At 36.9% G+C, this 24,382-nt stretch overlaps 1 protein-coding gene across 1 annotated transcript in view; it reads left to right on the top strand.

The window, feature by feature from the left end:
- The window catches only part of LOC107097480 (A disintegrin and metalloproteinase with thrombospondin motifs 7-like), a 128,944-nt gene that overhangs the window by 43,966 nt on the left and 60,596 nt on the right, over window positions 1-24,382 (top strand). The window contains 4 exon segments of the mRNA XM_015394630.1: window positions 1,110-1,254; window positions 16,993-17,085; window positions 19,095-19,240; window positions 24,065-24,299. Coding sequence (XP_015250116.1) covers window positions 1,110-1,254; window positions 16,993-17,085; window positions 19,095-19,240; window positions 24,065-24,299 — 619 coding nt within the window.

Genomic DNA, 24,382 nt, shown 5'->3' with positions numbered 1-24,382 from the left:
ATAATTTGATATTTATTCAACCAACGTACCAGTTGTTGTGATCCACTTCATTTTCATATTTAGTTATGAGCTTGTTTCGCTTTTTGATCTCTGGCATTTTTGCAGAAATTCTTACCCCATTAACTCCATCCATTAATAATTAGAGTATTACAATCTAACTTAATATACCCAACATCTGCCCTTTGCTTAATTTTTTAATGAATCTGTGTTTATCCACCTGAAACATGCATGGTAATAAACTCATAGACAAAGTTTCCATAAAACTATGTGTATGCAAAGCATAAAGTTTATATATCCTAATGTATTTTTTTTTTGTTCCCTTAAACTGCTCATGGTTGAACTAATAACTTTTCATTATTTTCACTGTTTCTTCAAGGAGAACCCTCTTAGGCCGGCCATACACTGTACGATTTTTTTTCAATCGTTGCATACGGCTACAGCTCACACTGTACAAACAAGCTCAGGGCTTCATCGTACAGTGTGAGTTCACAGATCACCATGTATGTTCTCAAACGACCCGACGCTTTGATGCGATCTACCTGCTCACACTGTACATCTAAAAACCACGTCGGACTCAACTCCGCAGTGAGATGGAGCTGCTCGGAGTCGTCTATCCGGAAGTCAAACGAGTAGAGGAGGAATATGAATCTCTCTACATTGAAACACACTGCCTACTATAAAGTCTGTCGATTTTACAGAAAGAACTCCATTTTACTCGCATCCCTGCCATGCTTCTGTGTTTTTATCTGAGAGGAAAAAGAAGAATCCTTGTGTATACATGCATACTGAGCGATTTGCCCACAACCACCTTCCGACGGCCGACTGAATTTCACAACATGTTTGATTTTCTCCTGACCTTACGATTCCTGTACACTACACTACGCACAATCAGGCATAAAGTCAGGCCCGATCAAAAAATTCTTGCACGACTGGCATGCACTGTACGCACAGTGCATGCCAGGCATGCACTGTACGATTGTTGCATAAAATTGATGCATAAAACTGTTTTGCAGAGAGTGGACCATAAACGTGTTTTAAAGATGAAATAATTGTAATACAAGGAGTTCTTTCCAAAAAATTAACTCATTATTTCTATTTTGCCATCACAGTCGAGGCTGGGGGTGGTGCCTGGATGATGCCCCGATGAAGGCCAGGTTGTCTCTTACCTCAGTGCTTCCTGGCGTTCTGTACACCGCAGTTCATCAGTGTCGCCTGCAGTATGGATCCGGGTCTCGTCTCTGTGATGACGTGGATGTAAGACTACAACTGCACACATTTTGTAATACAGGTGCATTTCAACAAATTCCAAAATAATAAGTTAGTTTATTACATTAACCTGATGTAGAGGAGAAGAAATATTATCTAATGAACATGTTGTAGCCTACGATACATTAGGACACTGCTAAGTTGATGGATAAGATATTTCCTGAATGAGCCAACTCTACATAAGGTACACTTTTCAACCATTATAAAGGAAAATTGAGTGGAAGGAAAAAAAAGTCTGCCAAATTATCTTTTAAAAGTAGCAATGACCTGATTTAGTTGTCAAGGTATTCATGTTCTTGACAGGTTAGCAAACCTTAAACTCCATAGGCGTGTAATGTACTGTCATAAGATGGGGATGTCACATGCCAAACCTCAGCGTTGTCAAGCAGGTAGGAGGCTGCCAGACTTCAAACAGGATCAATGTTACCCTCGCGCTCCAGCTAACAGTCTCTCATAAGATTGTCAGAAATATTAGTGAATAAAGTAGTCATATAGAGACTGGAGTTGCTCACTGAGAGAGTGTGGTAAATAAATTGAAAAAATATTATTGAAGTTATTTCTGCTTTTATATAAATAATTAAACTTGGAGTCAAAGAAAACTGGAGGGTTTGTCCTGTCTTGTTGTGACAGGATGTGATGTCTGTGAAGCAGACATCAGGGTCTTTATGGGAGCAGCCCTTCTACCCCCCACTGAGTTTGATGGGCCAAGTTGACAGTTCAAATGATTTCATGATGAGTCTGCTCTGCAGAAGCCAAGGACTAAATGGGTACAGAGTGAAATAAGTAAATGTAAATTAAAATCGAGTGTCTTAAAATAAGTGCGTGCAATTATTTGACATTAATACTTTAAATATATATCTAATATACATTTTGTTTTTAATCTAGATTAATCTCACAGTAATCTTGGAACTAATCTAGATTAATCTAGATTAAAATGGCTTATTTGAATTTTGCCAAAGGACTTCCTGAATCAGAATAACTTTATTAATCCGTTGCGGGAATTTTTTTTCTTGCAGTTCAACCATTTACAGAAGAGAGAAAAATAAGATTGCAAGTACAAATAAGATATAAGAATAAAATCAGATAAGGGTAGGAATAAAATAGGGGTGATATGTCTGTGCTACCTAAATAATAAATAAAAGTAAGTCTTTGAACAGGTGGCAAATTAGACCAGGGCCCATGTCCTGTTTCCAAAATACATCGCAAACTGCTTGAAAAAGCTTTTCTACTATGATAACTGATGATAAAAATAAATAATATTATAATAATAAGTAATATATAATAAGATAATTTAATAAGTGTTTATTCAGATAAATATTAATTCTGAATCGATTATTTCTAACTTGAATTCTAACCTGAGAATAGATTAACGGCAATATTTCCCGATAAAAGTCTGGCATTTAAATATTTACATTTATTTATATATTTAATGTTATATTCATTTAGTTCATTGTACATTTATTAATTTAAAAGTTAATTTAGTTATTTCATAAATAAATTTATTGGATTTCCCTCCTTTAACCCTCCATAGAACCCTGACTTGGTATTTAGCTTTAGTTTTAAGCAATAATTAACTAAATGAAAGAAGGAACTCTTTAAAGAAAACAAAGTTAGTGAATATTTAAAATGTTTTGAGACAAGCTCCTATTATAATTTATAATTTTCATTAGTAAAGATTTAATTTGCACATTTCAGCAGCGAGGGAATTCAAAGTGCCTTACATCATAAGAACATACAAACAAATGTGCACAGAAATCCTTAGAAATATCAATCAGGTGAACAGCAAATCATCAAAACATCAGAATTATCACAGAAAACCAATAACCATCAATCTGCAGTACTAGTAACCTATTTTCCATAGCAGTCTTTTAATGTCTTGATATGGTTAACAAAACCATATTGTCCTTCAGTGAATCAAACGAAACTGTTTAGTACGACGTTTAAATAACCTATAGCCAGCTTTGATACTTCTAAATATTTTTAAGGAAAGTATTGATTACTTTTAGTAATAAAAATACTAGAAACAACACTGACTTGATCTTCACTTGCAGGATAGATTTTTTTTATTGCTTAGAAAACTCTAAGACAGTACATTGAGACAACAAAGCCCAGTTGAAAAATGAAAAAAGAATAAACTTTTTACTTTCTGCTTTTTCTTACACCGAGCAGACTGCAGCAACCTAATAATATATCCTTCAACAACATAAAGATCTTAGTTTATTTGAAAAAGTGTGCAATTTCATTAGGCCTTAAGATAATTGCAAAACTGAAGGAAAGTTTGACAAATTGCTGAAATTATGAAGTTGGAAGCAATTTTAGTCCTCTACAATGAACTAACCAATTTGAGACTTTGTCTCATACTGCAGTTCACCGTAGGTTAATCGAGTTTTATTGAACCACAAATGGGCAAATATTTTTCTGTCTCTCCATGGGGGATAATTAAATATGCTTTTGGACAAAGGGCATATTTTCTGTTGTGGATAAATTACTTTTGAACTTATGTTCTTTAGGATATTTCTGTTACACAGCTTTCATGAAGCTTTGCACTTTCATATGTTTTTCAGCCTTAGCACTAGTATTTTTCTTTTTTCTTTTTTCGTTTAGGTCCAAGTCATTGCAATAATAAGTCCAGATTTTCAACTTTAGTAAAATGAAAAGTGGGACTTTGTGATTCATCCTTTTTGTACATCCATCAAAACCAATACTCAGCTTTTCTTCTTCAGGATATTTCATAAAATCACTCATTTTAATATGACCTTAGAATCTTGGTTGGGCCTTTTATATATTAAATCTATCTTGGAGGCAAGCTTTTCTGTTATAAACAGACCATGGCGGATATTATTGAGTTCTGTCACCCTATCTTTGGTAATACATTATGACGGAAAGCATAGCCATGCATTACAAGGGTGTAAATTCTCAAGACCCCATTTTCTACGGGGATTGTTCAATTATCATTTCAACGGTATTTATATGACTTATAGAACTGTTTAAAGACTTGATTTATCGCCATTCTCATACTTTAGCATAGGCAGCTTTACAGTTCAACATACAATAATACATATATTTTTATAGCTTATATTTTATTGAGTTAAAGTGTTTTTACCCAGAGCATATATACGGTAATACATCTTTGCCTTCACAGTCATCATGTTTTCATTTAAAGTTACTATTTTTCCATTTATTGTCCATTTATGGTACTTCTAATCCAAAACTGTGTGTCAATTGTTCCATCAGAAAAATATTCTTCACTATAGCTGTCAGATGCTCCTTTGATGTAATTTATTCTTTCCTCCAGTTCCTATATTGCTTTTTAGCCGCTATCAACAACATCTTAACCTGATAATGACCATTGTCATGAAAAAATCCATCTGGGAATTCCCACAAGTACAGAATTTCAGGTCTCTTTTTATTCTAAGCCATTACATAGGACATTACAGATCATTCCCCAGAACACCTGTATTTAATGACATTTCCAGAAGGTATGTGAAAGGTCCCCATCGACTGCTTCACATCCTCTCCAACAATTCAGAGGGCTTTTTAACTGTTTGCTTTTTTTTTTGATGTAATAAAAAAATCATATTAAATTCTTCCAGGCGAGATCCCTCTATGCCTGTGAGCCAGTAGTGGGCTGATGTACCCTCCATATATCCCACCATTCGTCATCATCAATATTTATGTTCAACTCTATTTCTCCATCTATACTTCACTAGGTAGTTGTGTCTTTATTCATGTTTCCAAAGGCTTTATATAATGCTGTGATTGTTCTTAGATCCCTGTTCTCATAGGCCTTGGTTATAACTTGGATCACGTCACTTTCTTCTTCAGAGGGGGATGTCTGTATCATAGTTTTATTGTAGTTTCTCATTTGGAGAAAAAAAAATGCATTTCTGATTCAGTTGCTGAAAACTCTCTAACCTTCATTTTTCACAGGAACACACCATGCGGTCATCCCTCTAAAAGCCCAATATTTGTATTTCTCTATAATAGTATACTTTATTTTTTTAATTTTGTGTATCTCTCTAAAGCGAAGGTGTTCAGCAGGGGTCCGTGACCCCTAGGGGGTCTAATTGAAATGTCTTACTGCAAAATACTTTCAGTCAATAATGCACACATTCAGCGACACACAGGAGCTCTTTCAAACTGGGCAATGTTTCATTCACAACACCTGTCCCATCAACCAGGAATCTGAATCAGAAATACTTTAATAAGCCCAGTGTAAAATTACTTTCGCTACATTACTCTATATGTAATAGAGTGACTATAGGACCAGTTTGATTTAACGCAAATTAAAATAATATACATAATCAGGGGGTCCTCGCTCCACCTCGGCATCAGTTTGGGGGTCCTTGGCCTGGAAAACGTTGAAGACCCCTGGCTCTACAGGGCAGTTAAACAATGCCAGTCCTCATAGTCCGGTGTCTTTTTAGATGTGTTTCTTTCCCCACACACCTGAATAAAATTGTATAATTACTTCCTCAGTATACAGTTAAGTTTTACGAACTGAGGTAGGCCCATAAGACACACCCACACTCACTCTTCTATGCCACCATAATACATACTTGACATACTGTACTACATACCATTTAAATAGTGTAAATTCAGATAATATGAAAAGAGATTAGAATAAATGCAGTTTACGTCCACCGACTTAAAGCTACAGTGTGTAATAATTACAGGGATATACAGTCAGAAATGTAATATATTATACATAACTATGTTATTTATCATCATCTACGAGCTCAGCCTCTTAACCTTAATATTTGCGTTGCCTTAGAATTCGTTATTTATAATTACATAGGAGCGGGTCTCGCTGCCATGGAGGCAGACATCTTTGCGCTACGGCAGCACAGAGCCAACAAACTAGCGATTGCGAGATCGCCAAAATGTCACAACGATGTAGAAAAAATAACGGGTATATTTATTATCTTAAGTCTACATGAAATCTATACCCTACACAGACTAATGAAATACTATCTGTAAAATTATCTATGTAAACAAACCTCATCACTTGAGAAGGTAGGTGATGCGGACGTCGTGGAAGACATTTTGTCCCGTAACGCTCGCCGTACTGTTGGGGGGGAGAAGCAGTGGGGGGGAGATGTTCATGTTTCATGTTGCTGCAGTCTGACCGCTAGATGTCGCTAAAAGTTACACACTGTAGCTTTAAACAGGGGCATGATATTCAAATTACAGATATGTCAGATATGACATGATTTATGTTGGGCTGCACAGTGATGCAGTGGGTACTGCTGACTTGTAGCAAGAAGGTTCTGGGTTCGTTTCCCGGTCCATGGTCTTTCTGCATGGAGTTTGCAAGTTCTCTCTGAGCATGAGTGGGTATTCTCTGGGTACTCCAGCTTCCCCTCAGGCATGTTTTTCTCAGTCCAAAAGCATGACTGTTCGGTTAATTGGCTTCTCTAGATTCTCTTTAGGTGTGAGTGTGTGTGTGAATGGTTGTTTGTCCGGTGTGTCTCTGTGTTGCCCTGTGGTAGCCCGGGGAATTGTCAAGGGTGTACCCGTTGACTGGGGTCACACCACTAGTGACCCCAGCCTGAATAAAGCCTGACAGAAAATGGATGGATGGATTGATGATTTATGTCAAATAAAACATATATATTATGGTACCATGACAAAAAGTGTATCATGTTATCAAGTAATCATGTTTTGTAGAGGAAGGAGGGGTTCATCAACTTTAAGGATTAGACCTTTTTTTAAAGGACATAATGGCTGATGTTGCCGTTGATTCTCCTTCAGCTCTAAGAGTACCTTCTCGAATAAGAGACTAATACGAAGTCTCTGCAATCAGACCATAATTGAAGTGGGTCTAATTGTTTTTTGTTTCTGTTCCCCTATGTCTAGAGCATATATACTCCTTACCTCTCTTCAAATGAATACTAATTATACAGGTGCATTATTCTGACTTATGAAGTGAAACATTTTATTCATCATCAGGGGGGGTATATATATATATATATATATATATATATATATATATATATATATATATATATATATTCAATATCCTAAACATATGTATGTGTCTCGGTGTGATCAAGCCTTTTTTTAACACAGCCCCTGGTGCTTGATTGACTCAGCTGGAATGATGCTCTATCCCGCCGTGATCTGTTGTTTCTGCCAGCAGGCTTAATCTTCTGGTTTTAGGTGGCAATTTCTATTTAGAGCAAGTCTGCCATGCTTCTACTTTTGGAAACTGTATTGTTTGTGTGTAAGTTGGTTCTTGGAACAACACACACACGCAGATGCTGGCACTCAACCAAATATGCTTTGGTTTATTGATGATTAAATCAATGTGAGAGATTGTTTCTTGATAGCCAGAGAGGTACACATTAAGGGCTCACTCTTTTTTCTTACAAAGAATATGATGCTGTCAGTATGAAGGCCTTTGGATTGTGGGGGTAAAAATCTATCATTCACTATCAGCAAGAAGGCAATGTGCTCTTCTGAAATAATTGGGTTGCATTTTAGATTATCATTCATAGTGAAGGTGGACAATAATTCAAAATTAATAGATATAACAATTTGATTCAATAACAGCAATATCACTTTTAGAAATATTTCAACATAGATTACAGTCAATGATTGCAGCATTTGTCACTGACTTGTTTATTAAAGCTTTTTCTTTAATATGTTTGTCACAATTCATCCCTTTCCGGGCTTTTTGGTTCCGTTTAATTTTCTTTTTGAGTTTTCAGGTACACTTTGATTTATGTCATTCTGTTTTCTAGGTAAATGGTTTCATTTCCATTTTGTGTCATTGTAGTTGTTTTTGTGGTTGTATTTGATTTCTTATGTATTTCTTGTTCAGGGCCCTGTCACACCTTGACAATTTAGCCTTTTTATGTTTTGTTTTTTTCAAGTTTGGTCATATACATAGCGTTTTTCATAATGAGTCCAGAATTTATGTACAATGACAGCCTAACTTATGCATAACGCACAGCAGTCCAATGCCCATGAAATGATGCAAAAGCATCATTTCATGGGCATAACAAAGCATAAGTTAAAGCTGCTTCCCACAGGTGCATCACTGAAAGAAAGAAGGTTAGCAGTCGCAGCAGATTCAACGTCATATCTGCTAGGAAGCTTTTTGGCCGTGGGTGTGAACACAGGGGGGAATCCATCACACGCACCTTCACACTCATCCTATGATGGGGATGAAGTCTGGAGAAGAACTGATTGTTTCCTCCAATGAACCCTCTTTTATACCAAAACGCTGCCAATTCACTATTATACAGTAGCTGTAAGTTAGAAACCCTTTCAGCAGTCGTCTGGAACACGGCAGGTATGTTGACATACATTGGAGATAAGTTACGAAAAGTTATGCACACATTACTCATAGGTTTTGAATAAGCTAGACACCACGACTTATGAGTAACTTACACTTAAAGTACCGGGTATGTCAATGATCCGATAACTTACCTGTAACTTATGGCCCACGTATGACATACACTGGTATGCGTCTGGAGGCATCTCTCAACGTACTTGCCATATTAAGACGTGTGTCAGCGTACTTCAGCATGCTCATAATGTATACAAAACGTACCCATAACTTATCCAATGTATGCCAGCGTTTGTGCCAGGTTTTTCCTATGTCAGGCATATGCTGGTCTAAATCGTCAAGGTGTGACAATGGCTTTATTTTCTGTTTCCCCCTTGTGCGAGTCTCGTTTCCCTAGCTCCCTTCTAGATCCTTCTGTTCACACCTGCTCCCATTCAGTTGATTGCCCCGTTCTTTGTTCTGGGCATTCACCAACCTTCCCTGTGCTTCGGTTTCATTGATCAAATTGTAGAATCACGATAAAGGGATCTTTATTAGGTGGACTTGTTTCTGTTGGGAGGAGTTGATTGAGTCATGAGGAACCAAGCAGGAACTGACATCCATTAGGGCAGTGCTCTCTAACCCTGAAATCTCAAATCCTCCATCACCAGCATTCCTTGGTGTTATTTTTATTTTGAGGTTGTGGGGGAAAAAATGGAAGAAAGTTCACATACCTGCATCAGAGCTTTACCTGTTCGATCTGTGGATGGTTTTCTATGCTTGCAACCAAACTAGTTGCAATAGTGGAGTTTAGAGATGCATCCACTTTTTAAATCGACCTTTGCGCTCCTCTGATTTATACAGAAGTTCTGCAATTGCACTTTTTCTTTCACTCCTAACTTTGTGATCGGCTGCAAATTTAGCATTTCTTTCCTGGAAATGACTTTCCTAATTACTCCCTTTTATTTTTTTACCAACCTCTCATTACAAAGCAAAAATGCAGGCAATCGTTCTGCATTGATAATGAAAGCGAATGATACAGTCCATTCTTCTTTGAATCCTCTGTTCTCATCAGGTATTTTCCTTTTTTTCCCTTTTGGGACCCATGGTCCGAGACACATCCACCACTTTGTTTGCATGGCACTGCGCCGTGATGAAAGGTGTGTTGCAGGCTACGACCACTGATCTCTATGGCTATGAGGCTAATTTTCATTGAAAGAAATGTTTACATTTGTTTATTATGCAAATGTTTACAGCATTGGAAAAAATAATGAATGTGTGTTTGACCTCCTGCATATCACATTAAAATAAAAAAAAGCAAGAAAAATTAATTTACATAAATTTTTCAAAAAGTTCTAGTGAGCAACAAGCGGGGGCACTTAAGAGCCGCATGCGGCTTTGGAGCCGCGGGTTGCCAGTTAACGACTGTAAAGTAGGTGCATTTCCATCAGCTTTTTGTAATGCATATTTTGAGGTATCACATCATAAAAGCCCTAAATTCCGCAAACATTTTTTACACGCTTCATGGCTTTTGCCATGAAGGGTTGATGCGCAAAACTGGAGATGGAAACACTTATTTAGAATCAGCTCTGACTTTGTCAAATTATTGTTACATGACTGATCAACTGTTTCCGCAGTCAGTGTCTTGCTGGATTTTCCTGTTATGCACGTAAACTATAGTTCTTCTTAAGTTAACAGATTCCTTAAAACTTTCCTCCAGTACTTATTTGTGGTCAGGGGTAGACTGCAGCCTTTACTTTCTGTTTAGTAGCAATGCGTGATAACGTAATGTGGACAACAACGTAAGATGGCAGTAGGCTAGCAATGCTTGTTAATTTGCTTTAAACCAAATGGAAACACCAGCAATGTGCATTTCTTTTATTTCGAACTTTTGTAAGTTTGCTTAAAATTCTAATTTTTTGTTGAATGAAAACAAAGCTTATGTTTTGTTTGTCAGGCAGTCTTTGATCCACATAAATGTTGAGGCCTTTAACATTGGCTTTTTTCTCACAAAAGCACCAGCTTTGTACAAATGACAGCAGGTTTGTTGATGCAGATATATGACCATGTATTCAAGTCCAACCCCTAAGTAATAATTTAATTACACAGCCTCCTAAATGATTTTGCGTTTTTTGTGTGTGTTTTTTTTCATCAGGTGAACAACCTTGTCATAGCAATGGGTCTATAACCATGAAAGAATGAAGAGTAAGCTATATTTGGCTCCAAAACCTTTTCCTTGTTCAATCTTTTCAACGTTCACTTCCGTACCCAGTCTTGACTTTAAATGTTTACGTAAACCAAACATTTCACTGTGTCCTTGCTTAAAAGTTCCCTCAGTTCACTGATAGTCAAGGGTCTGATATTGGGGAAGCATCTCACTGCTCTGCTGGGATAGAGTTGTTCACACAAAAACTGTGATGGCTTCTTATACAGCCAAACAGATGTGGTAACAAATATCATTTAATATTTAGTTTCTTTTTCATATCGGGTTTCATTTATAGAGTCATTTCATCATTTGGAATTTATCACCATTGCATTATATTTCAAAATTAGTGTGCACATTCTGGTTTACTCTGTTCTGTTATGAATAAGTTGAATTCATACTCTGTTTCAGTTGCTCTAATCCTTTGACTGAGGAACCAGCAGGTGGCTGAGGGGCTGAGCTAATTTGGACTATACCACATCAGTGCTTTGGGGGGAAATGGGGTTTTGCTTAATTTCGTTTAGTTTAGTTTGCGTATGTTTTGCCCCATGTGTTTGTTTTGTGAACTGATCAGCCACTATTTCAGTTTCTGTTTGTTTCAGTAAGGGAGGTCAGTTTGTTTTAGTTAGATCTGACACTGGTTATTTTGAGTAGTTTTTGTCTCTTTGACCTTATTTTTGGATCTATTTTGTACTTATTTTTTTGTTTTTGGGTTGAATAAAATAACCCTTTTTTTTAAATACACCTGTGCCTGACTGTCCTGCTCTGTAATGGAATTGAATTCATATTCATTTGGCTAACATAGTCTATACCTATCTGTAGCCTCAAAAAAGAAATAAAAAAATAACCTGCAGGGGTTCTAAGCTTGCTGTGACCATATTCTCACTGTCCTTATATTGCAGACTACCTCTGGAGAAAGGATTTGTGTTATCAGCAGAGGAAAACAAGGTTATGAGTTTGATTTACGAAGAGAAGGACAGCTTTGTAGATTGATAGATTGATTTCTTTGTGGTTTTATCAGTCTTTCTTTGAAGACTGAGGGGGGTTTGAGTTTTGTTAGTGTAACACATTCAGTAAGAAAACATTATAGTGCTGTATAGGAACAAAAAGACAATAAGATACATGGAGCATTGGAATGAAAAAATAAATGTAGCCAAAGAAAAATTGTGCCTCTTTTAGCAATTGTTTCATCCTTTTGCCGTACATTCGAAACAGTAGAAACACAGTATGAAAGAAAGAAGGCACCATCTCCCAAGGATTAGTCTACTGTACACAGCATCTGTCACCAACACACTGAGGAAACCACCGTGCATTCCCTCAAATGAAGAAGGCTGGACTAGAGGACAGGACAAAAGTACTCATTGCAGTATAACAGGCACAAAACCAGTAGAGGCTATAATCCACAACTCTATGCTTTTCAACACTGTGGGACCGCTCAATTACAGTCCATGTGAATGAAGCTCCATTATTAGCAACAATACTGGACTGGAGTGTTGCACCATTAACAGTATTGGGCGGGGCCCAGATCCTGCACTAAAATGGAGGTATCGGCGAGTGCCAATTGGCAATACGCTTTTGAGAGCCAAAAGTTTATTAAACTATTGTCACCCATTCCAGGTAGGCAATAAAAAGTTCTACTGGATTCACTTTGTATTAGTCTTTTTCCTGCTTCACAAAGGTAGGCAGCAGCTTGAAAAAGCCATTGTGGCAATTATTTTACATCCAAGTAGTATGCAGTTTTTCATATACACACACACACATCTATTTCCAGACAAGAAGGGTGCAAATGATCCAAAGATCTAAAGCAACTGTAATGTTTAAAAGAGTAACAAAGATAAACTTGATAAATACCAGTGGGACATACTGTAGATAAAATAGAAAGGCTGGGGAATATCATGGCTTAGTGGTGAGAGCAGTTATGTGGCTATCAAAGAGCAGATTTCAGGAACAACCTTAGATACCATCCAGACAAGTGCAATCATGGATAGCAGGCAAAGAAAAAGTTACTGCTTGAATGACCCAATGAATATACATATGGAAAGTATAAAAGCCTAAGGAGTATTAGTTTATGCCACACACTTCCAATGGATATTTGGCAAGTTGTGTACATGTACAGTTTTGGCAGGAAATGCATATGCAAAATATATTTTCGGATAGTTTCAGAAAATGATACAAACAGTTGTGCCAAAAATGAATTTAAATGATGATTTAAAGTTCAAACCAGGCTGCTGCTTCTACTTTTAAATCATAGCTTTAGGTTGTTAAAGATGCAAGAGTTTTTAATCCCTCTCTACACACTCTAAAAGGTGTTTGGTGATGTGAATTGCTGAAGCTCTCTGACCATCTGACAAGATGCCTTAATCGGGCCTACTGGTGCCTTTTATGTCACCTTGGATTTAAAAACAGCCTAAAGCTTTCATTTTGTTGAAACTCTGTATCTGTAATTACTTCATCTGGGCCTGTCATAAAGCCTCCCAACTTCTATATGAATCATATGACATGAGCTGGATTAAAACTCATTTAAAACTCACTAAGTTAGCCTTAGATCTTTTGTTACATATTTTGTTAACTTGGATTACTCATTAAATAAGTGATTTGAGCAGTTTTGGAAATGTAGTTTTTACTGAGCTGAGATGGAGTCAATGCAAATTGTAATCTGAACAAATTTTTCTATCGATTTACTTCTTCTGGAGTCTTTATGCTATTTTTGGATAGTGTTCATTCGAATATCATATCTCCGTTGTAGAAGATTTTACCCTCAGCATTTTATGTTGCTTCATTTTATAGCTCTGAGTAGAGACACATAAACTTCTATTTGCTTCCTTTAGGAAGCTTTTTCAGTTTAAAATGTCAGAATTAGTGTTGAGTTTGAGGCTTTATAGAGTGGACCAAAAATAAAACGTTGTTTTGAAACATGCAAATTGAAATCTATCAGAGTCTCTCTGTGAGCCTCCTCTGTGCCATCTAGAGACCTCTGAGTCCGCTCTGTGCCTTTCGGCTTCTCATCTCCAAAGCCCCTCCATGGGTATCCCTTGCAATCTGTGATGCCTTTGTGGGTTCCTGTGCCACAGTCAGCAGGCCCCAAGGCTCCTCTGCTGTGATGATGGCTTTCAAGGTTCTGACTGCTGAGACGCCGTCCTCCAGAGGTGCTCCCCCAGCCTCCTGATCATATTCCAGAGACTTCTCTCTGTCTCAGGCCTCACTGCCGGCCTCCAGAGACTCTGCTTATTAGTTGCCCACTTTTTGGTGGGATGTTTGTGTTTTGGTCTCTCATTGTTGTTTTTTATTTTTGAGTCTTGCCCTCCTTCAGAGGCCCCCATCCACCCACCTGGGGTGAGTTTTTAATTCTCCTTGTTTTTGGCATCCTTCATGGCTGCTTGGTTATTCATTGTCTGTAACCTTCTAGCGGAGTTGTGAAAATGATTAGGGAAAAGTCCAAGATCCATAGTGAAAAAGCCCTTGAATAACACTACTAATAAAGTTTGATCATCGGTGTTCAGTGAAGCAAGAGGTAAAGATTCAGAGTTGTTCACATGCTTGAGAGATGCTTGAATAAACATCCCTAATAACACTGTTAGTAGTGATAGCATTGCTATCATCAGTTTCTACAGACAAAAAACAGGCAGGCTCTTACCATGAGAGTGTTTGGTACAGTAGAAACAAGAATTTTCATTTCCCTTGAGGTTCTGTTAGGACCCCCTTCAGAAGATTTATTAGTACTTAGAGTTGCTATAGGTCTATTTATTTCAATCATATTTATTGGTCTTTGACCACACTGAGATGTTACTTAAACTCAAAGCATTACAGAACAGTTTAGCTCTATTAAGTAGCTGTGTCAGTAAATGCAATCTAGCTTTCTCATAGTTCTACAGTGCTGCAGGCAAATGTTGCACTTGTCTTTTTACGTCTGCTCATTGTACATTGTGCTAGAATTCAAGTAGGATAAAAATCATGATAACATTTTTTTTTGTCTTTTTTGTATCGACATATAATGTAACTTTGGACCTTTGAAGTTATGATTACAAAATAGAAAATTTCTAAAGGTTACTGTACAAAGTTAGAGCTCTGAAATTATACTAGCAGTGTGGTGGGAAAATGTTTTCCCATCTATTCCTCATTTCCTCCAGTTTAAAACCTTAATGTGAGCTTATTTTTTGTTTTCTACACCTGCTAGATAGGGCTAAGCATTAACTAGCTTATCTAATGACATATGAGAAGCTTCTTTTCCAGTGTGGGATATTTTGAAAAGAAAGCCAGACTCATTTAGTTTCAAGCATATTTAGCATCCCTATGTTTTCGTTCTAAACTGTCTGTAACTTGTTTGGATGGACATGTATGTGAAAACACTTTCAGCCTTTCTCTTGAGTTTTAAGCAGTTAGTGAAATCCCCTATCTGAGCAGAACAACAGAACATTAGCAAAAATGTTATCTATTCCTCCTTGCAAGTATTAATGAATACTGGTGGAATGAAGGCCACTAATCTTGTTTTTGTTGAATAAAACTAAGACCTTTTTTCCGATAACAGCAGAAATGGCAACAACTATGCTTTTCTAAAATAAATTAAACATTCACAGTGGTGGACTCATCTCCACCTTTGGGTCAGATAATCAACATGTGATAAAAAAAATCTGATAAAAAAAAAAACCTATTTCTTTGGCCCTGAAAAACATGCCATTTTAGGGAAAGATCTGGGCTTGTAAAGCTTGTTTTTGTGAACAAGCCAGTGTTTAATTTATGATTCAAGTGCAGCTAATTGACTTGAGGCTGGAAGCTATTGCTTTATTGAGACTGGTCTTATCTTCCATTACAGGAGAGCCCATTTCTCAGAGACCTGAGTGGCATATTTATAAAGCCACATAATAGTTATATGCCAAAATAACTGCATGGAAAAACAAGAACATTTAGCCTAAGGCCATATGATATATTAGCTGAAATTGTTTAGGTTAGGTTGTACTGTGAATGAAATGAATTTATGAAAAGTCTTACTGAAAGATTCAACACTAAATGAATATTGATCAGTGGGGTTAGTTTACCGTAATCACCAGCTAAAGCAGAAAAAAAATCTTCTATTTGCAAATTTAGCTAAAAGAGATTTTTTCATATAGATAAACTTTACACTGTTCTAATTTAACTTACCGGTATGCCTTATAAAACAACCAAGACTGAAATAATTAACAAAGTTAGTGCAAGCTGTAAAAATACATTAAAAGAAGAAAAAGAAAATTTTCATAAAATGAGGGGAAAATGAACTAAATTAAAACAAGTTAATAAAAGTTCAAACTAAGTTTAGATTTATGAAGTGTCAGGCCTTATCTCAAGAAATATATTGCATTGTTATATTTTGTTTAAGTGCTTTCTAAAAGACCAAAAACCTTTAGTTGTAGTTGAAATGTGAATATAAATGTGTGATCTGTGAAAGACAAAAAAAGACCTTGAACTTGAAGGTTCCTAAGACACCATCCTTGTGCAATACAAACACTGATTTTTATTCTTTATTTATATTACAGCATAAAAGTATTTGTCTTTCAATTCAGTTTATTTATATAGTGGCAATTCACAACACATCATCTCAATGCAGTTTACGGAGACAATTTAACCAGGTCATACAGTCAGATCTAAGGAAAACATGCTGATTGCATCGACTAATTGAGTCTTCAGCAATCCCTAAAACCAAACATGCTTGTAGCGACAGTGGAGAGGAAAACTCCCTTTTAACAGGAAGAAACCTTCAGCAGAACCAAGCTTAGTGTAAGCGTCCATCTGCTGAGGCTGACTGGGGTTCAAGGAGATTTATATTTCTTAAATGTTAGTGACCTTAAAGCTTTTAATCTTAGTTTTCTTATGTGAACATAAATTTATTCTATCCTTTTCTTGCTCTGTAACCCTGATCAACCCAGAGGTAAAGGCCATGTTTTCTTTCTCATTGAGCTTTTAAACGTCACTGTATGTTTTGACATTAGTGTGCATCTCTATAAACATGAGAGCTAATTTAACTCTGTTTATTGTTTAAATCTTTAGTAGATTATTAAAAGAAAACTCTTAAAGGTTCATTAATTAAGAGTAACTATATCTTATTAAAATATGTATTCTTTGTGCTTTATTTTTGGTCTCTAGTCCAAATTGGGGTTTTAATCTAACTCAGTTTCGGCTTTGATGTGGAAATCTGCAACCCCACGAAGAAATGTTGCAAAGCTAATCAAACAGCCTGTTGGTGAAGTGACGGATGAATCACTCTCTGCCTTCCTAGAATGTATGCAGCACTCTGTGGTGCACTGTCGGAACAACCTGCCACTCAAAGCTGGATGGCGCCGTTGATGGAACAAGCTGTGGGGAGGACAAGGTAAATACTCTGGTTCATGACTGAGAAAGAGATCTGAAGGCTTCTCTAGTCAAAAAACTGTCACTCTTTGATTTCTACAGGGAGTTAGAGTTCAAAGGGATTCTTTCCTGATTTTTTTTTTCTCTAAAGGGAAGGAGGTCTGCTGAAAGCTACGCTGTATTAGTTTACTGGGATTATTAATTCTAATTAAACCAAAAATCTCCCAAAAATAATGCAACCTAAAATAAGACCCAGTATCTCTTGTAAATAGTCACATTTAAAATGACTAGCCTCTTTAAAGCAGCACTCATATTTTTACCTTAATATATATTATCTTCTAAGTAGCTGTGATGTTAATTGAAGTCTTTATGAGATGACTGAGAGGTCTGTCATCTCCCCCTACTGGCTCAGGTCAGAAAACCCGACCAAGGTGGCAGTCTGGCGACTCTCTTCTTATTCTTGCAGTAAGGCAACCAGCTGTAAGGCAGCCCAATATAAAGCCAGTGGCTTCACTAACCACACACCTCACGCTGTGCTACCCACAGGTGATTATAGAACAGTTTTTTTATTTTTATTTTGAAAGTATAACATGTTGGAGCTGCCAAAAACGGCAACGAAAACCTTTATCAGAAGAAGAAAGGGAAAATAAAACGTGAATTAGATTGGAGAAGGGCTCGAACAAGAGTGAATTTAGGCAATGCTTTTATTCCGCAGTGAGACCTAAAACAAAAACAAGGATGTAAAACTGATGCAGACCTGGCAATGATGTTATTGGACTTGTACCATATCTGCTGACCTCTGTGGGTGTTCTAATTGTCAATTTAAAGGGATGATTTTAGCGTGGCTCTATAAAAGGTGAAGAGCAATTTTTAAAAAGTTTATTGAAGAGGCAGACATGCGCTTCACTAAATTACATAATGGTAATTATTTGTAGTATAAAGGCTACTGTACCCTGTACTTTTTTAGATAATGTTCAATGGTACCCACTTATTCAGACATCTGAGATATGCATCATTCAGCTAATAGAATATGCTGTAGCTGTAGGGTGCTCAGCTGATGGAGGGCAGTCAGTGTTTACAACAGTCCTTTTTTAAAGGTCCTGTACAGCTTTTTAAAGAGACATTTCTGTGAAACTCAAACTTTTTTATGCTGATCCAAAAATAAATGACTAAGAACCACTCTTAAAACAAACTAATGCAACGTTTTTCTATTTTTCTAGAAAATAATTTCATTAAATGTTCAGAATTTAATTTCTCCAGAGAAAGTTGCTGACATCCCAACCTGATATATTATTTGTCACTATGAATTTAGTGAATGAATGGTAGTATTAGCACTTCTGTCGTTTCTTTTCAGTGCCATTCATCTTCCCTGCATGTTGTATATTCTCCTTTCTTTAGGATATTGAAGGTAAGCAATGGGTTTGTTCGATTTTAAAGGCTGCGTCCTCCAAGGACCCGGTCTATCTGGCCTGGATCCTTAGATGTCCATGAAAATAAGGAGACTGGATGAGTTTTGGCTGTGAATTCAAACAGGTCTAGCCTTCCCCGGCTTTAAAAAACCTTATTCATTAGTTTCAGACGGAACTATTCACATACTTGTATGAGAAGAAACTGCACTTCCAATATTCACACTGTTCAGCGCCAAGTACCTTTTTCCTCTGAGCACGGAGCAGCTGGCTTGCTTGTATTCGCAATGAATCAAAGGATATACAAGGCTACGTAGGATACATCGGACCCGTCCTACAAATCAGGCAAAAAGAAGGATGCATCTGCTGCATACGAGGAGTCTTCGAATCCGAAAAGACCTCTGCGCTGCGCTATGATGTTAATTGGCCTATGAATCTGGTCTTTGATTCATAGGATCCCCTGAATTGCATCCCCTGAATTCCTATTCACCCATTGATTCCTTGCAATGGAGTCAGTCTCGTCCTTCTCCAGATTACATGCCTTCCAGTTCTGTGGCATGTGGTGTATAAAAAAAGAAAGAAATGTTTCATGTAAATAACGTTTGTTGGGATTTTTTTTATGCAGTGGTGCATCAATGGAGAGTGTGTACCATCAGGACATAAGCCAGAGAGTGTACATGGCGGCTGGGCTTCCTGGAGCGAGTGGTCTGCTTGTACCAGGACCTGTGGTGCTGGAATCCAGAGTGCAGAAAGAGAATGCGATAACCCTGTGTAAGTTTGATACTTTAATGTCATTTAGAGTAAATGTAAAAATTTAAATCCTGTAAAATTAAATATTCTTATAAACAATTAAGTGATTTATTTCATTAGAGTATAGATTAAAACCTTTAAATGTTGATATATTAACATTTCCCTTGAATATTACATTGGTTATCAATCAAATTGAAAGCATCTTGTTTTGAACAATGCTATGCCTCCCAAAGGTTTTCCTATCTCTCAATTTCCCTACAGTTTGTCAATTTGATATAGCCAGCTTTAATGTGTGGTGGGGGTTTTATTTGCAACACAGTTAAAGAGAAAGGAACATGATAAATGGTTTTTAAGTTAGCAAACTGTGGAATCACTTGCATTGCAGTTACATTAGGTAGGCTGTTGGAGTATGTTTTAAACAGCTTGGCACATTTACAAAATAGCTTTTACCGTTCCTCTATGCAACGATGCTCAAGCTCTGATGGGGGACATCTGTAAACAACATATGTTAAACCCTGTCATGATATGATCAATTAAATTTAACTCTGAGGACTAATTCATGTTTTAACTTTCGCATTGTGGTCTCGCTCTGCTTAGGTTAAATGTTGCTGGGAAGTCAGAACCCCAGTCTGAGGTCATTTGTCACTTCTTGCAGGTTTTGTTGCAGGGTTATCTCCACCAATGTTTCGAACAGTTCTGGTCAGATTCCCTGTTCTGCCAATAAAAAAAAAAAACATTACCATAGCATAATGCTGCTACCATCATGTTTAATATAGGAAATGGTTTGCTTTGGGTGTTGTCCACAGCTGTTTGTGGAGCTTGTTGGGAAATAAACATTGTTAAAACCACCTATGGTAATTTGTAAGATGCTACGAAGTTCTAACCTGGAGTCGTGAGTAAGTAGCAGTAAATGGCTGTGAGTGGTTTCTATGGCTAGATGTATGAATGCTAAATGTATTTTACTGTTTTGATCTGGACAGGGACTGCAGATGGAAAGTGGCTGTAGCTAAATCTGATGTAATGTTTAGTTTCTTCTTTCGTTCAGATTAGTATATTGACACATTATCCCTGAGAAATAAAAAGCAGACAAGCGTACAGTGCATAAACAGTAAAATAAGCCTAGTTCTATATTGTTTGTGATAAACTCCAAATATTACCATTTCCCTAGCCAGCACAACTAGCAGTGCTCCAAAGCCTTACTTCCGCCGAGATGTCTTGTGATCCAATTACCAAAATTCAAGGCCAAAATCATTATTTTACACCAAAAAGATTTTTTTGTATATGTCCTTCAATCTATTTTCAAGAATATTATATATATAAAGATCCAATATAAAGATCAGATCATTCCTCACTCCACTCTGTCTAAGGGTCTTGTTAGGTTTGAAATGTACTGGGATTTTGTGTTTGGAGAAAAATCTGTTTTTCAAAGACTCCAGCAACATGGAGATGTTTTTGCGTTTGATATTCTCACCGTTTTGTTCTGCTGCGTGTCTTTTGGATTTCCTTGCTGATTTGACCAAGCCCAGTTTGGGTATTCGCAGGTTTGAATAGCACCTTTGATGTGTTTCTGTTCTTTGTGCTTCCCTTCATTTTTTAGTGACATGCTCAGCACGATGTTGTAAGGTTCTGGTGACTGAAATTTTGTGTTCCAATGGGGGGTGTGAGTCAAAAAGAAGATATTGATCTGTGTGAGTGGATTTCCTATAGACTTCAATGTTGAGGTTTCCATCTCCTTCCATGCTCAACAAACAGTCCAGAAAAAGTAGCTTGTTGTTGTTGGCATCCTCTCTGGTGAACTGGATGTTGTGGTCAACCGAGTTGATGTGTCTTGTGAAAGCTTCTACTTCTTTTAGCTGTGGATGACAAATGTGTCATCCACATATCTAAACCAATGGCTTGGTGGTGTTCTATTGAAAGTGTCTAAAGCTCTCTTTTCCATTTCTTCCATGTAAAGATTGGCTACAATTGTTGACACGGGAGATCCCATGGCACAACCATGCGTTTATATGTAAAAATTATCCCTGAACTTGAAATGGATTGTGGAATGGCAATGGTCCAGTAGGGTGCAAATCTTGTCCAGAGTGAAATTGGTCCTGTTGTTTAGGTCACTGTCTTGTTGAAGATGTTTCCTGACTGTTTCCACTGCCTCTGATATAAGTATGCACGTGAAAAGACAGAAAAGACATCGAAAGACACCAGGGTTTCTCCTGGCTCCATCTTTAAATGTTTGACTTTGTTTGCAAAGTCTTTGGAGTTTTCTATGTAATGTGGTGTGTTTCCCACCAAGGGGGCTAAAATATTAGTAAGCTGTTTAGCAATGTTGTATGTTACTGAGTTAATGCTGCTGACAATGGGTCTTGGTGTTCCTTCCTTGTGAATTTTTGGGAGTCCATATAAGCATGGAATGTCCTCCTCTGTATATAATCAGAAATGGACTATACTGTTAATTACCTTTTCTTTTTCAAATAGTTCGAGGTAGTCCGTGAATTTCTTTCTGTAGCCGTTGGTTGGATCTGTTTTAAATATTTGTTGATGTCACTCAGTACAGCGAGAATTTTGTCCTGGTAGTCGGAAGTGTTGAGGACCACGTCGCATCTTCCTTTGTCTGCTGGTAATATTGTGATGCTTTGATCCTGGCTAAGAGATGTTACGTCTTTCCTTTCTTGTGGTGTGATATTGGAAGGAAGTGGTTGGAGGAGTTGCTCTGCCTCTGTTTGAGGCACATGTTGTTCCTGATGGCAGATTTGGCGGCAGTGATCAGCTCCACAGTGGGTATTTCTTATGGAGAAATGGCAATATTCAGGCCTTTACTCAGAACATCCATCTCTGGCTTTGTCAGCAGTCTAGACTAGGCTAGACAGGTTTTTAACCCCCTTGCCTTGGACCTCAGTGTTGGCGGCTTCCTCCTGTGATATGTTGGTTTCTTGTTTAATTGCTGCTTTCTGTTGTAATTTATTGAATTTCGCTTTTTGTCTTTATTTAATTTTCTGGTGCTGTGAAAGCTGGACCTTACCAACAAACATGACAATTTCTTCAAACAAAGTTTCAGGGAGAAGGTTGGACAGCTTCTGCCTTTTCTGATATATATTGTGAGAGAGAGCTTCAATTGTGAAGAGAGTCTGTCTTATCCTTTCACTGAGCAGCTTGTTGTGTGCATTCCTAAGGATCTAAGCTGTTGGGAACGAGTCTTTGCTGTCTGCATCTTAAATTGAAACGAAAATGGTTCCTATAATCTGCCAGTTTCCTAACCAGTTTCTCATGAATCCAAGTTTGAAGATGTTTCGCTTTTTCACTTTTTCAATTCAAAATTTAACCCTACTAGTTTTTTATGTTTGGCTAAAAGCTACAGTTCAAAAAATGATCATGTATTAATTTATAAAAATATGAAAAGAAAAATGTGTCGTTGTAAAAGAGGCATTCCCAGATAAATGAATATTTATTTCTATCAATAAAGAACACTATTTTGTAAGTGAATGTAACTAAAACAGTCATAACATAGAAGTTATATTCATGAGGGTGGGCCACCTATATTGGATAGCACTTTCCTAAACTTTGGATTCCTTCATAAGTTCTGTTTATGCAAATTTTAAATGGTAAATAGCCTGTACTTATACAGTATAGCACTTTGTCAATTCAGGACACTTGACCAAATCATTTTACCCTACATTCAGTTATTCACCCATTCTCACACACTGATTTTACTGGATATGCTAAGAGAGAAATAACTTTTTTTTCCCCATCTGCTTTATANACTGGATATGCTAAGAGAGAAATAACATTTGTTTTCCCCATCTGCTTTATATGTGCATTTAAAGGACATGTGAAAACAACACGATAGAAAAAAAACTGTAATTAAATAACAGAGGAACATTACATTCAGAATATGGATGTTAAATAAATATTAATGTAATGAAATAAATGAGACTGAGCAGACCCCACCCCTTTAAAAACAAATTTGTATGCTGAATTTGGATCCTCATTAAAGCCTTTCACCTTGACAGAATTTCAACTGTGAAACTGTTGAAAAGAGGCTGGAAGTGGATGTTTATGTGTATGGGATGTTAAGGTGGACACCATCACATATATCACAGTGTTCCATCCTGTAGAAAATGCTGTTCAGCATCCACCCACTTTTTCAGCAGATGCTTCTGTTCTTTTCCAAAAGGGAAAGTGTGATAGGGTGACGGAGGTTCTTATTGATGGAGGTAGCTTTGGTAATGCAGCTTTTGTGTTGGCTCACGCTGAGTGAATCTAGTTTGGACACCAGGGATACTTCTCACTGCCTTTACAATCAAAAATTGCTTTTTTTTCTTTTTGTGCATTCCAACCCTACCATGAATAGTTTTCATTTAAGGTCATGAGATAAACAATGAGAAGACATATGATCTGATCCTCAGCCCAACTGTCAAAACACAATGTTGATTGATAGAGACAGTGTGTCCTAATCCCTAACAGCCATTTTTCATCTAGATAAAGAATAAAATCTTTAGATGTTTGTTGTTTGTGAGAAAGACAGACAAAAGAAGATGGGAAATGTAAAATATGTGAGAAAATTGTAAATTTGAGGCTTTTTTTTATTGGTTAAAATAGTTTTGTTTTATATGCATTCATACTGTATGTGTATATATATATATATATATATATATATATATATATAAAGTAAGAATAGTTATTTCTATTGATTTAATTTCTATTCATTTGACACTTCCAATTTTGAATTTTCTTTTCTACATTATCTTATAATTCTATGTTTCATAGTATCCCTCTCCATAGAATAACTTCTTATCATCTCTACATAGAATATAGAGATTATAAATATAAAATTAACTGCAAATTTTTCTTCAGTCCAAAACACAGAGGAAAGTATTGTCTGGGAGTACGCAGGAAGTACAAGATCTGTAACACCAGACCATGTCAACCTGATAAGCCTTCCTTCAGAGACATTCAGTGTACTCACTTCAACACTCTGCCATATAAGGGCAAGTTTTACAAGTGGCATGCAGTTATCAACAAAGGTGAGTTTGTCAAACCAAGGTTTGTTTCCTGTATTCCTGCATTTTTCAAGTAAAATGTTACAGTTGCAATCTTTTGTAGCCATTTCCTTTCTCATCTAGCTTTTCTGCATGGAATAATTCAGGTTACATGTTTTGTTTATTCCTATTT

This window comes from Cyprinodon variegatus, unplaced genomic scaffold, assembly GCF_000732505.1.
Source record: "Cyprinodon variegatus isolate N-32 unplaced genomic scaffold, C_variegatus-1.0 Scaffold701, whole genome shotgun sequence".
Classification (NCBI taxonomy): Eukaryota; Metazoa; Chordata; class Actinopteri; order Cyprinodontiformes; family Cyprinodontidae; genus Cyprinodon; species Cyprinodon variegatus.
This window is presented reverse-complemented; position numbering and strand designations above follow the sequence as displayed.